General features: G+C 51.9%; 1 protein-coding gene across 4 annotated transcripts in view; it reads right to left on the bottom strand.

Moving 5' to 3' along the window:
* Positions 1-14,443, bottom strand: part of FLT4 (fms related receptor tyrosine kinase 4) — a 58,280-nt gene that overhangs the window by 27,626 nt on the left and 16,211 nt on the right. For all 4 annotated transcript variants that reach the window (XM_033073343.1, XM_033073342.1, XM_033073341.1 and 1 more), the window contains exons 2-3: positions 8,511-8,607; positions 2,592-2,863 (exon numbers count right to left, since the gene is read on the bottom strand). In XM_033073343.1, coding sequence (XP_032929234.1) covers positions 2,592-2,863; positions 8,511-8,607 — 369 coding nt within the window. The remainder of the gene's footprint in view (positions 1-2,591; positions 2,864-8,510; positions 8,608-14,443) is intronic.

Raw genomic sequence — 14,443 nt, forward strand, 5'->3', positions numbered from 1 at the left:
AGGGGAGATTTTACAGCTTTTGGTACACTGGAATCAGACCACATGATCCCAGTGGCCTACATTTAGTTTTATTCACCTGTGTTTCAGCTAAACCATCGATTTCAAGGGAGTGTAGCATGGGGACATCTGTTTGTACAACCTGAGATTCTTTCCCTCTGATACCCCACCCCTAAGGAGACCCATCTAAAGGGACAAATCAAAGATGAATTTGGAAATGATCCTCACTTGGGGATTCTGTTTTTCAAATCACATTGGGCCCAACCCAATCCAACCCAACCCAGGGCTCCCACTGTTAAGTGCATAAACTTTTAATTTTTGATCTGTAAAGCTGCTGCTTTAGGAACAGTCTTGTTGCAAAGGCCTCTCCTCTGTGTCAAGCACTTTTTTCTACAGTGTAGGTGAAACAACCCACACTCAAGAAACTATATTGGTCACCTCTTAGGAAAACACGAATTGCCCAGAGAATTCTTGCCTTTATTTCCTGGGGTTTTTTGCTGCTGCCACAGGATTGCTGACTTCTGAAACCACAGATTTGTTTCCCAGTGCAAACATGTTTCTCATTCCTCTCCTGAACCCTGGGCATGTGAGGAGGAGCTGCACAACTGCCAGAGGTGAGGTCCCCTTCAAGCTCAGATGGCAGCCAAGAACTGATTTACTGGGCTGGTCCTGCTGCCAGTGAGCTTGTGATTCATGCACTAACTCCCCTCTCTAACAACATCACAAATTTCCTTAAGACTGCCTTAATGGGTCAGATGGGAATAATTTAGCATCTTCTTCATTAATACATGCTAAGCTTTATGTGATGTGGGCTGTACAAAGCCTATCCTACCCTGATGAGGCATTCTGTGTCTACAGTTGTAATAAAATACACACCTAACCAGACACATGGGAAGGAGACACATACAATGGAGAGTTCATTTAAGAACTGAATTGCAGGTAAAATACAGGAGAACCCATTTTTCCAGGCAAGCACAGATATTTTATTCCTGGCAATTTCACCAAGCTCTTAACATGAGAAATGAGCTTGATGGATAAACCTGTGGTCTGATCATCCTGTCTCCAAACATCCCCAACACTTACATCAGCCCTTCCAAGCTCTCCAGGGACAGTCTCACATTGCAGCCCAGTTCAGCAGGAACAGGCTTTATCTGAATGCTCTGCAATGGCTGTGGTTACCACGTGCCTGGGTTTTCCTGACATGTCCCTTCTCCTGCCTGAAAGCCTGTCCTGTTTGGAAAGGCAGACTCTGAGGTTTTCTAGATGCTTGTTAACCATAGGAGGGACAGCCTGAGTATGAACATGTGCTGTGTAGCCACATGTGCTGTGCAGGATCTGTTGCACACACGCTGTCCACAGGCACTGTGAGTTGCATGGGCCCTAACAGTGTGGGATTTATTGCCTCTAACCTGCATCATGTGCACTCTCTGCTAAACAGGAGAGCAGCTCCTGAGCTGCAGAGAGGCTGCAGGTGAGAGAAGGTGGATCAGGGGGAAAAGTGACATTTGCTGAATCACAAAGAAAATCAGTTCTTGCAAAAGCACTTCCTGCATGTAAGCTTGTGGGGTTGTACTCATTTTCACTGTACCTAAGAAGTTCTCTGCCTTCGTCCTGATAGTACCCTCTAGAGTGTCTGAACACCCCTGTCCAACCCACAGATGTCTGAAATCCAGGCAGGCTCTGTCCTGTTTTAGGGTGGACAGAATAGCCTGGGAAAGAGGAAGCAATTGCCCAAACAAACTTCAATTCCTCTCCAACAGCTGCCCAGCTTTTCTGATTTGCCCCTGCATTTTTCTCTGCATAGTTGCAGAGGCAGAATTGGCTTTGCCCTGGGACTTCTGAAAAATGCATCTTATATGTCATGACCTGCCTGGCTCATGACAACTGCACCAACTAATAAATGGGGGTGGAAAGAGAAATAGCTCAGCCAACTGTTTCCAGGGGACAGAGTTCATTTATCTTGCTGGAGCCTGCTGTGAGCAGTGGGGGAGACGATGGAGGAGGAGCCCCTGGGACACTGAGATGCTGAGTTTTGGCCCCGCAGCCACTCCCTAAGCTGAGGTTCCAGCCCCTAACCTGGTGAACATCCCTCCTCTGCCAAAATACACCTCATAACCCTGCCTGCACGGGCAGCCCCTTCCCAGTGTGAGAGGAGCATCTGGATCTGTCACTGTGGAGCAGCTCAGGGAACATGGAGTGTTTGTACCACTCATCCTCTCCCTCTGTCTCAGCTCTATGAAACACTACCACCCCTGGCCACCAGCATCTCAGAGAGCCCCAGCTGCCCAGAAGATAACTCCTGTGCTTTTTTTAGTGGTGGAGCTCTCTGAGGCCAGGCTCTCACTCCTTGAATTCCTGCATTCCAGCCCGGCTGGAGCGATGCCCCCGGGATGGGACATAATTGAATCCCAGCATGGACAGATATTGGCCCCCTGCACTTCCAGGAAGCCAGTCCCTGGCCCCCTACAAGGGCTGCACAGCCGCACTCTGCCCTGCAGGGCACACTGAGATGTTTAATCTTTCAGATATTGTGTTGGTGCCTTGGCTGCCCCGAGGCCCCCACCCTGCAGGTGCCCAGCACGGACAGCTCTTACCTCTCACAAACACGTAGGTGCTGACTGCTGTGGTGCCCTCGATTTTGGCATCAATGTACTTGTAGTAGCAGCGGTAGGAGCCGGTGTCGTTGGCCTGTGCCTCTGTCAGCACCAGCACTTTGCAGTACGGCTTCGTGCCCGTCCCCTCACAGTCTTCCTCTTGGATCGCCCGGCCGCTGCTGGGGGCTGCTGAGGCCACCAGCTCAGTCTCCTCCTTCCCTGCAGGATCCACCTTGCCCCCTGGCCACGACCACTCCAAAGGGTGCTGGCCTCTAGACAGGGGCAAAAAGCAGCGTTAGCTGTGGCTGAGCATGGTGAACGTGGTGGTTTTATTGCTCTGCCCAGCCAGCCACCAGGCCAGGGCTGGGCCGTGGAGGAATGGCCATCCTCCAAAGGAAAAAACAAGCACAAGGAAATGGCAACCAGATTCCCTAAGTGCTGGGCAAGCAAAGGCTCATTGCCCTCCCCAGGCCGCCCCTCTGGCCATGCTAAGCTATCAGATATCAGCCTGCTCACAAGCAGGCCCCTCTGTCCCATGGCACTGTCCTACCGTATGAATGCCGGGACAGGGAAACCCACAGGGCCCTGAGGGAAAGGTTCCATTTATTTTCTATTCCCTCTCATTATTAAAAGGGTCCGGAGCTATTAGGGAAACACATGGATGTGATGATTTCCCTTGGCTCAGTGTAGCTGCTGGCTGGGGCTCATTGTGTGATGAATGGAGTGGGAAGAAGAATGGGGGAAGGAGAGCAGACTGGAAAGAAAGCGAGAAAGAGAAAAGCAGGAGGGAGTCAGGGATAAAAGACAGCAAGGGGAAAACAAGAGGAGGCTCAGCTGACTGCCTTCTGGCCAGCTGCCAGCTGTTTCCTTCCCTCTTTCTGTGGGAGGGGGTTCCCCTTGCTCTGCACAGCCCCCTGCAGCCCCCCCAAAGCCCAGCTGGCCTGGGGCTGCCACCCCTTCCCACCTCTGCTGAGACTGAGCTGCAGACACCTCTCTGATGGCATGACCACAAAGCCTGTTCACGAGCAGCCCAAAGACAGGCAGGAAAGTCCAAGAAACCCCCAGACAGAACGTGTGTATTTATAGATAGCTGAGGATCTCCAGAGTGGGAGCTTGCATGTGCACACACGTGCCACCGTATCTTGTTATAACTGCACTGTTTACTACAAACAAAACAAGCCTTTATTCCACACTGGAAGTTTCCTTCTGTGGAATCAGAGCCCCTTTCAGAGGAAGGCCTAGTCCCCACTTGAAAGTTTGCCAAATAGCTGAAAGTCACTTAAGTACATGCAAAAAAAAAAAAAAAAAAAGAAATGGGGAAAAAAGAAGCCATCGTAAGAGACAGCTGTGGGGTAAAAATGGCCTTTTGTCAGCACCACTGGCTATGTGAGGGGAAACTGGGTTCATCTATTATGCAAGCTGGGAATAGACATGCTGGCACATGCAGCCCCTCTGCCAGGGCAGCTCCTTGGGCAGATGCTTTTAAGCACAGGCAGACTGTGACCATCACCAGACAGCAAGGGACAGTGAGGAGGAAGCAAGATAAGGTGCCATTGGAAGGCACAATGGCTCAGACATGAGGACAGGATTTCTGTCCAAGCATGGGGGAAAGACCTGCCCCTTTGTGTTTGTCTTTAGCAACTGATTTATCTTCCTGCAGGCTTTGCTCTCTTCCAGCTCGCTGCAGATGAGTTTGGAGAGAGTGTGCTGCACTCTTCCCGTGTCGCCAAGCACGAGGGCTCTGGAGGCAGTGACGAGCCCTCGGGGACAGCCACACAGCCCCTCTTACCCAGCTCAAACTTCTGCTTTCACTAAAAATTCCATCAGTGCCTGAGGCAGGACTGTAAGTAGAGCTCTGGCAGCTTGTGCTCATGAAGCACAGGCAAGCTTCTCCCAAGTAGCAGAGCCTCATGAACACTTCAATAAAAATAAGAACTGAATTTTGAGGTTTTTCCATCCTATTCATGCACATGGAAAATAACACAAAAACTGATCAGCAGGAGCACCTGGTGGCCTCTGCCATAGCTGCTGCTGCTGTGTCCACAGCCCCACTGCACTGGCACAGACCATGGGGCTGTGCCCGCTTTCAGCCCGGAGCTGAGAGCTTCAGACCAGGAATTTTTGGCACTCCACTTGGAGGAGGGTAATTGTAAAAGTCTCTAGCGTTTCCTCTTTCTGTTTGTTTACCTACTGGGATTTTCACACATTATCAGATCCCCTTGTTTCATTAACCATCAAGGCCTGCAGTAGCTGAGTGACATGTATTTATTTAAACATGGATGGGCCAGTGCACACAGACGTGCCAACCAGCCCCTGGGCAGCTCAGCCCAGGCATTCCTTTCAGATGTGCTTTCATTTCCTTTCATATGTCCACAGGCTTGCTGGGGACACAGAAGGGGTGAGCATTACTGTGAGTCCAGGTTAGTGCCACTGGTGTGTTAAGAAGACCAGAAGAAGGCAGGAATGAGGGCAGGCCAGGCTCACGTGGATTTATTTCTGAATCTACCCGCTGCATTTGGGGAAGGGTCCAAGCAGCAGTTTTAGATACCTCCCTCACTCCTATATGTCACCTTCCAAGATTTATTCCCAAGTTGTTTTCTTTCAGCTCAGTGATAATGTGCCTCTTGGCGATGGAGCCTGCTGATGCCAGCTGGAAAAAACGCACTGTAGTGTTCTCCACAGCTGTTTTCCTCAATCTTTTCAGGATAGATGCTCTTCAAGGGAGATTATGCAATTGGCACCCCTCTTCTTCAATCCTTTTTGAAACTCCCATGCGTGGCATGATGGGCAAAGCTGGTTGTGGCTTTGTGGCTTAGCTGGGATAAACCAGATTCCCCTCAGCCCGTGGAGGATGTTCACAGCAGCCACACAAGTGTAGGAGAGAGCAGCAGGTGTTGTGTGTTCCTGGACACTGCTCCACAGCAGTGGTTGTGGGACTTCACATTATCCTCAGGCTCCTTCAGCCCTGCCACAGTGCTCATTTCCCCCAGGGGGACCAAGAGGGCTCCAGGGTCAAATAGTTCCTCTCTGCCACAGACAGGTTTGTGCATCTGCAAGTCAGATCTGGTAGCAGGTCACTGGGCAGCAAAGGATATCCTTGCCCTTCTTTTTCTTGGTTTGCTCCCCACCTGTGTGCCCAGAGCCTGTAAGATGGGATGGGATGGGATGGGATGGGATGGGATGGGATGGGATGGGATGGGATGGGATGGGATGGGATGCCACAGCCAGGACGAGGTTGATCCTTCTGGGGGTTTCTGCTGTTGTGCAGCTGGCTCCTGTGGGATTTGCTCCAATGCTCATGAGCTGGAACAGCTCTCTGCTTTCCCCCCACGCAGGCTGCTGAGGGCATGAATGCAGAGATTCACAATATTCTTTCCTTCCTTCTAGGAATAGGAGTTCATAAAAGCTGCACTGTCCATTTGGGCATCAGCCCCTTCCCCCTGTTCTGCCACATGCCTGGATGAAAACATCCCTGGGGCTCTCAGCCAGCCCTGGCACAATCTCTGTTTTGGGGAATGTTCCTGCACTGGTGCCCTGCTCTGTCTGGGCCTCTCAAGGGTGCCTTGTGCTGGGTGACAAGGGAACAGGACTGCATGGGATGGCTTTTGCGAAAGCAGAGCCCCAGCATCTGGTGGCTCCTAGTGTGTGAGTTGTGCCTTTGGGTATCTGTTAAGCATGTCCAGCTCCAGAGGAATTGCTTATCCCATAGCCTGGCACAGACTCTGCTCACTGTGAGGCTTGGAGGGCTGTGGAGCAGGAGCAGAGCTGCAGAGCTGTGGGTGTCTGAGATCCAGGCTGCTGAGAGGGAGCCTGAGAGCACAGTTGGCTGCAGGACTCTCACGCTCGGTGGGTGAAGCTTGAAAGGTCTCCAGAGAGTCTCACACGGGGGTTTTGAGCTCATCTTTCTGCTGAAGCGCTGCTTCAAGCAAGCCCGTACTCCTGGCTCCAGGGCAGCTCAAAGAGCAGCCAGAGGACATTGCTCTCAAGGGAAGACCAGGGTCAAACTGAAGTCACCTCCAACACGATGCTCAGCAGGAAATCCCTGGATCCTGGATTTGATTTTGTATTTGTTTCTGCCCTACCCTGCCCCACCACCCTCTCCTTTGCCTGTTCTCTTGGTGGTCTGCATGTTTTTCCCTTCAGCTCCCATTAACACAAGCCAGGTCTTCCCAGGGCGGGCCATGGTCCAGAGAAGAGGTTGGAGAAGCAGCTGGGTGTAATTAGAGATCCAGGGACCAGGAAAGATTTACTCTTCATTCAAATGAAGGAAGTGTCCCACAGTCAAAGCCCTCTCCTCAAGACAGACAAACACAGGACTGAGAGCTCAGAAGGAAAAGGGAAACGCTCTGAGCCATGCAGGAGATACTGAGACTTATCTATCTGCAGATGGTGTGAAGGACACTGCACAGCCCCAAGGAGCACATCTGGGACAGCAGCATGCAGAGGCAAGGAGCAGCCAAAGAGCAATATGGGCAGAGGGTACGTGGGTTTTAGTGCTGTTTGCAGCTGCAGAAGACACTTTCTTTTACCACACCTCTAACTTCAGTATGTCCTTTAACCTTGGCTCAATCTGTAGTTTTGAAAGCACTGTCTGGGTTCCTTTCTGGGCCCCTGTTGAGAAAGGGTCTGCCCTGATTCTAAATTCATTCAGGATATCCCCACTGAATCACTTCTTCCAAGGTTTTAATAGAGAGTGCCAGTTCCTACATCCCTCTGTGGAGAAAAGTACCAGGCAGAGCACTGGAATCCCCAAACTCCCTTCTCTTCCTCTATACTCCCAAAATGGCTCTCTGACTGACCACAGCTCCCCAGGGACAGTCATGGACAGACCTCCAACTCACACATTTCCTACATCTCAGCACATGATGGCTCTTCAAGTCACCAGATGAAAACGAGCCCACAACCACTCAGCTTCCCAGACTGAGTGAAATCAGTTCAGAAATTAATATCAACAACCTTTCCTCTGTCCTTCTCCCTTGGTTATGAACTGATTCACAAAGGAAAAGCAATGCCATCTGTTCCAGGAAAAGTTAAATATGTTTGTGACAAGACATGAACACAATGCCAGCCAAGTGTTTGCAGTAATTGCTCTGTGGTTATATATAACACTGAGAAACACCCATTTGAGGCCCACGCTGAATTTAGATCCCCATAGGACCCAGCATTCAGATCCCAAGCATGGATCTGTTTTCAGCTGCTGAAGGGAAACTCCAGGAAAATTGACCTTGGGCAATTCTCCCACTTGTTTATGCATTTTTTTTTTCTTTCTGCTTTCTGAAACAGGAGGCAGAAAACATGCACAGCCAAGTGTCCCAGCATAGATAAATCAATTCAGACACACCACAGTGTCCAAAGCAGACAGAGATTCTCCAGCTCCTCTCACAGTTATTCACCTGGCCTGGCTGGGGCTTCTTTTTACCCACTTATATAAAGGGAGAGCATTAAATCCCATCTTCCTAGAAAAGCTGGAGGCCTCTCACAACCACCACTAAGTCCAGTCTTGACTTCTCCATGGATATTTCTCAATGTCCCCCAAATGTCCCACTGGATTTAGAAACCAGAACTTCAATCTCCCAATGAGGTGAGAATAGGTAACACCAGAGAAAGACAAGGAGAGTCAGGAAGACCAGTTTCCCTGAAGAGCTTACAACAAAGCTATCAAATCACACAAAATGTTTCTTTGTCTTTCTACTCTGAAAGACTACAGCAGAGGTTATCACTGAATCCTCTGAGACACCTTTTGCTTCTTTTTCAATTAATTAGAAGAATTCACACTTGGGGGATGTAGAAGATTTGCAGTCAGACATAATTTGCAGGAGTCCTGCAGCCAAGGTGTCCCTGGTGGGCTCTCCTTGCCTGGTCCTCCAACACTCACCAGGTAAGAGCAGTCTGGACAGAGCCACTCTTGCTGGTGCCTACCTGCAGGTGATGGTCAGCGTGTCCTTGGCGTTGATGACGTGCTCCTCCTCGGTGATGCTCAGAGTAGGAGGGGTCATAGAATAGCTGCTCACCAGATCTGTGGAGAGAAAGGAGAGAGAGGATGATGAAGATGATGCAGAGATCCACAAGCCTGGGCCCAGCACTGTGGGCAGCAGCTATCCTGGTGCCACGAGCCCAGAGAGGGGCAAAGGCTCCTGAAGAGAAATCTCCTTGGGGTCTGCTCCTACAAGGTAGTTAATGCTGGCTCAGTGGGACACAAGAGGTTTGCCTGAAGCCCTCCTGGCTCCAGTGAGCAGCTCTTCAGCTCTTGGGCCAGGGCCAGACAGCCCCTGGGCTCTGATAGACAACCTAGCATGGATGAGGGCTGGAAAATGAATGGAAGACCAGAAATTGGGGAATTCAGCTGTTGCCACTCCTCACCAGGTGAATGATATTGGGCTTGCTTGGACTAGGGCTCTGAAATGATCCCCTCTGCTAATGGGAAGGCGTCTGGCAGGAGATTTTTCCATACACGTGTAGTTTTCTGTAATCAGGGGGACAAATCAGGGATGCCCAAACACCACAAATGTGTTTGTACTGAGATGCTCTCCAGAGCCAAGAGGCATTCATGGAATGCCCTTCTGTGGTGCACTCTCAGGTGTAACCACCTGACTAGGACCAACCTTTGTGGATTGCAGCAGCCCCCTTCCCTGTACCACTGGATAGGCATTCCAGGAGTGAAATTATCCAGGCCCAGGGACAGGCAGTTAAACATTATCATGCTCTTCTTCCAGCTTTTTTCAGGGAGAGTCCCACTTTTTGTGTGTTTGCATCTCTGGCATGCCAGACACGCACCCTCAGTGAGCTCCTCACGGACAAAACATCTCGAAGTACCGGTTACCCTCAGAGACTGCTGTTGTTTTTCTCAGCACACTGTTGCCTACTGTCATTACTTCATGATCTTTATCTTAAAACTCCAGCTTCTGGAGATGTGAGATAATTCAGAAGACTTGTTGACTGCAAAAACAAGCAAACTAACCAGAAATAGAGAGGGGGAAAAATGTTGTGGAATGTGAGGCTGTGACTCAGGTAGGTGCTAAATGCTAAGGAAGAAAAGAATGCAAAAATATGCTGCTAGCTTGACTTTCTACAAAAAACATGAGGTATTTTGCAACTGTGTTCTGTATATATCTGTTTCCTTCCCTTGTAGCATTCAAATGCAGGTATCAGAGAGATCTGGCAGGGTTGGAGAGGTCTCAAGGATGTGGTGTTTCCATGTGCTTCACAAGCAGCACCTTTCCTCCAAAACTGTGACCTGAGGACTACAGGTTGAGAGCCTCAGGGTGAGAGAAAATGGTCTTAGGTTGCACCAGGGGAGGTTAACACTGGATATCAGGAAAAATTTCTACACTGGAAAGGTGGTCAGGCATTGGAACAGGCTTCCCAGGGTAGTGGTGAGCCACCATCCTTGAAAGTGTTCAAAAGACATGAGGATGTGGCACCTGGGGACATGATCTAGTGGTGAGCACAGTGGTGTTAAGGGCTGGACTTGGTGATCTTAGAAGTCTTTTCCAACTTTAATCATCCAGTGATTCTAGGGATGTTTCCCTATGGGGAACCCTGACCCAGGAGACAACAAATGGCCACCAGCAGACACAGGGGTGGCACGGGGGTCCAGGCTGGTGGAGAAGCCACAGGCCCATGGGGGAGGCTGCTGGGGGCACCCGGCGGCGAGGGACGTGCGGAGCGGCACCGCCAGCACTGCCAGGCCTTGTTCTCCCCAATTGTTCTCCACTTCCTTCCCGCCTGCGCTCTGAGGTGGTGTCCCCATGGCTGCCCCCATGGCAACAGCAGGGTGACAGCAGCCATCTCCCACCTCCCCTCTTGTCCACATGCAGGACTGGCAGCCAGGGGCAGTCCTGGCCCACCTCCTGTGTGCCTGTCCCACCTCCTGTGTGCGTGTCCCTCTGCCACAGACACCTCTCCCTGCACAACAACAGCAGCAGCAGCCATCACTTGTCACTCCACACACTGCTCGGTGTCACTGTGGTCCCTGAGGCTGAGTGGTGCTCGCCACCATGGAGGACACTCTGCCTTGTGCCCCCCTTCCCTGACGGAGGGGACGTCAGATGTCACACAGAAAAAATGTGCCCTGGGGCTGTGAAAATAAATGGCCGCATTTTTTGTAAAATCCCTTCAAAATGTAACAAGGTTTATTAAAAAAAGGAGGCGGGGGAAGGAATCTGTCTGCTAAGCTGCGTTTCCTATTAATGCCGGACACACTTATCCCAGTGCAAACACTGCTCTCCAGATGGCCACAGCTTCCCTGTCCATCGTCCCAGGGAGCAGCTGGGGGTGCCTGCCACCCCCACAGGGCTCAGCCCAAAATGCAGAAGATAATGGCTTGCATGGGCTGGCTGGGGACAGCAAACCCTCTCATCCTGTCTGTGCTCTGGGGCAGCGAGCAGAAAGGTAATCCCCAAAACTCCGGCATGGCCAGCTCAGGCACTGAGCTCATGGCTGCAACAGGCACTGAATTAGGTCTGAAAACTGGCATAGGCCCTCTGCTTGAACCACTGTGTAAGTGCCAAGGTGGCAGAAGTCTCTTGGCTAATGCTGTGCCCACCACTAGGGCTGGGGGGAGCAGGACAGCAGCAGAAATAACCCCCTGCCTCCCTTCATGTGCTGCCTGGTGACCTGTTAGCAAACAACACCAGGGGGTGGAGGGGAAAAAAGGAAAAGTACGATCTGTGCAGGTTAGGGCTGTGGGATTCCTGCAGATGCATCCTGTCCATGGCCCTCGGTGAGTACAACAGGAAAAGGAACCACTGCTCACTCCGAAAGCACCGTGGTGCAGGGCTGGGGACAGTCCTGCTGCTGGCAGCACTGCTGGGCCAGCTCTTGTGGCCATCCAGCCTCTTCACTGGCCCCAGATTCCTGGGAACTGAGGGGACTCCCTGCCCTGGCTCACACTGATGCCCCACACTAAGCCTGGCATCTTGGGATGCCGATGCCCAGAGCCACCTATGGGATCCAGGACAGGCAAAGGGATGCACAAACCCATTCCCAGCCTGCAAAATCATCTCCAAAGCCATCAGCTTTCCCTGCAAAAATTCTCTGTCACTCTGTGCTTGTTAGATGGATCCCCCCCATGGCTGGCCTTGCCCTTTCCCTCCCCGAGGGAGCATGTGCCCTGCCATGGCTCTCTCCTGCGTTTTGCTCTCCCCAGCACTGAACTTGGTGCTGGGTTTGGCCATTAAATCTCTGCTAACCGACACACAGATGGTTTGTGTCTCTGGCAAATCCCAGGGTGCGAGGGAGATGTCTCCAGAGCATGGAGTGTCTCCTCTCCTCTGAGTCCCTCCTTCCCCACCTCCAACCCCTCTGATGCTTTATCTCCTCAGCCCTCCAAGCAGCTCCCTCTTTCTCCCGCACACCCAATTGTGCCCTTGCACAGGGAGAGCATTAATGTAATTAAAAAGGCATGCAGCAGCTCTAGCTTTGTTTTTTCAAGATGGTTGCAGCTTTTTTCAAGTAAGTTGGCAGCAGGATATTAAAATAAACAGAGGGGGATTGATGGGATGCGGTGAGAGGAAGCAGGATCCCACAGCCAGTCACACCTTGTCTTTTTCCAGAGAAGCACATTTCCCAGCAGTTCTCCTTGCCTTGATCTTGCAGCACGTGGCTCTGAAAGGGGCCAGGCTGCACTGAGGGCCTTATCACTGGCTGCTGCTTCATTTTCAGGCCCCTTTACCTCCTTCTGCACCCTGACACCACTGCTGCTCTCAGCTGCATCCTGCATCCAGGGCTCTCCCTGCCTCTTGGGAAAGTCATGTTCACCCTGGAAATTGCTATCCACCCCAGGCCTCACCTCTCCACCCTTGGGCATGTGGGAAAGCCCCACACAGGGCCTGGTTTTGCCTTGTGATGGCTGCAGATGCTAAATCCCTACAGAGGAGCATCAGTGCCAGAGCCAGCACTGCAACATGTGCTGTGGCTTTGGGAACAGAGCAAAGGCTGTGGGTGGGACAGGGTATGGTACAGCATGGCATGGGACAGCATGGCATGGCACAGCATGGCATGGTACAGCATGGTATGGCACAGCATGGCATGGCACAGCATGGCATGGTACAGCATGGCATGGTGCAGCATGGCACGGCACAGCATGGCATGGCATGGCACGGCATGGTACAGCATGGCATGGTACAGCATGGTATGGCACAGCATGGCATGGCACAGCATGGCATGGCACAGCATGGCATGGTGCAGCATGGCATGGCACAGCATGGCATGGTACAGCATGGCATGGTACAGCATGGCATGGTACAGCACGGCATGGCACAGCATGGCATGGTACAGCACAGCATGGCACAGCATGGCGTGGCACAGCATGGTATGGTACAGCATGGCATGGTACAGCATGGCATGGTGCAGCATGGCATGGCACAGCATGGCATGGCACAGCATGGCATGGCACAGCATGGCATAGCATGGCATGGCACAGCATGGCATGGTACAGCATGGTATGGTACAGCATGGTATGGTACAGCATGGCACGGTACAGCATGGCATGGCACAGCATGGTATGGTACAGCATGGTATGGTACAGCATGGTACGTTACAGCATGGCGTGGCACAGCATGGCACAGCACAGCTCCTGCTCTCCGTCTGCTCCCACTCACAGGAAGCCCTGCACCGGATCCTCCCCAAGCCCCACACACCACCTCAGCCCCTCTCTGCTTCCCCTTCCCTCCCTCTGTGCTGAGCTGGCCCCGCTGACTGATTAACGGGGCGCCTTTCCGGAGAGGGATTTTGTTCACACTCTGTCCTTCTCGCTGACTTCCTTCCCCGGCGCTGGGCTGGATCACTCTGGTCACTGCCATCACATGTCCCCAGCTAACCAGCCCAGCTCCTGCTCCTGCCACCACACCTCGGCCTCCTGTCACAAGGGCTACAAGACACCATGCACAAAACAAAGCTGGTCCAGCTGTCTCCCTGCACCTTGCATACCCAGCCCAGCCTGCCCACCCCAGTGCTGTACTGGGGCAAAAGTTAGGCTGGAAAGGAAAAAAGAGTGTCCTTTCCCCCAGCAAAGCTCCCCTGACCCTGCTACAGCCCCACCGCTACTTCGCTGTTTTTAGACAAAAATTCCCAGTCTCTGAGCATTTGTGCAACAAAGCAATGCAGGAACTCAAGATTTGGACACTTTCTAAAAAGGAAAATTTTGTTTGCACCAGTCACTATGTGAGCAGAGCTCTGCTCCTGAGCAGCCATCAGTAAAATTCTGGTACTTCTCTGGCCAAGAGGGACTATTCAGAAGAGCAGCAGTAGCTAGCACTGGGGCAGAGGAGGAGAAGCTTTGCTCTGCTCTTTCTGCAGACTTCTCCTGCTTTCCAGGCTGGACTTGTCTTAATTGGCAGAATTTTCTGGGAAAACTGCATGTGCCCCACAGGAACTAACTCCAGCACCTCAGGTGCCATTTCTGCCCCCCGCTCCAGTTACAATTCCCCATCTGCCCTCGTGCTGGAGGACCTGTGGTTGCCCACAGACATTTGGGAAGTCCCTGTGCCAGAGGCAGAGCCAGGCCAAATTGCTACCTACAGGGCTGAAGTTCCCCCATAGAGTGACTCGTTCTCATGCACGGGGCAAGCATCCAACTGTGGGTTGGAGCTGCAAAGCATGAGTGCCACGTCACACAAGGAGCAGGCAGCTGGCAGAGCAGCAGGGGAAATTTGAAGTAGGGCTGTCAGCTCCTCCTCTTCCTCCTCCCAGTGCTCTCCAGCAGGGAGGAAGGCTTGTTTTGCAGAGAGATGTGATATCACACGAGGCTGAGAAATAAACGCCAGGCTGCAGCCGATGTTAGGGATGAAACACCAGGTGTCCTCTCCAGCCTCACAGCAGGCAGAGTGAGCTCCAAACCATGGTGGGAACTG

This window comes from Catharus ustulatus, chromosome 15, assembly GCF_009819885.2.
Source record: "Catharus ustulatus isolate bCatUst1 chromosome 15, bCatUst1.pri.v2, whole genome shotgun sequence".
Classification (NCBI taxonomy): domain Eukaryota; kingdom Metazoa; phylum Chordata; class Aves; order Passeriformes; family Turdidae; genus Catharus; species Catharus ustulatus.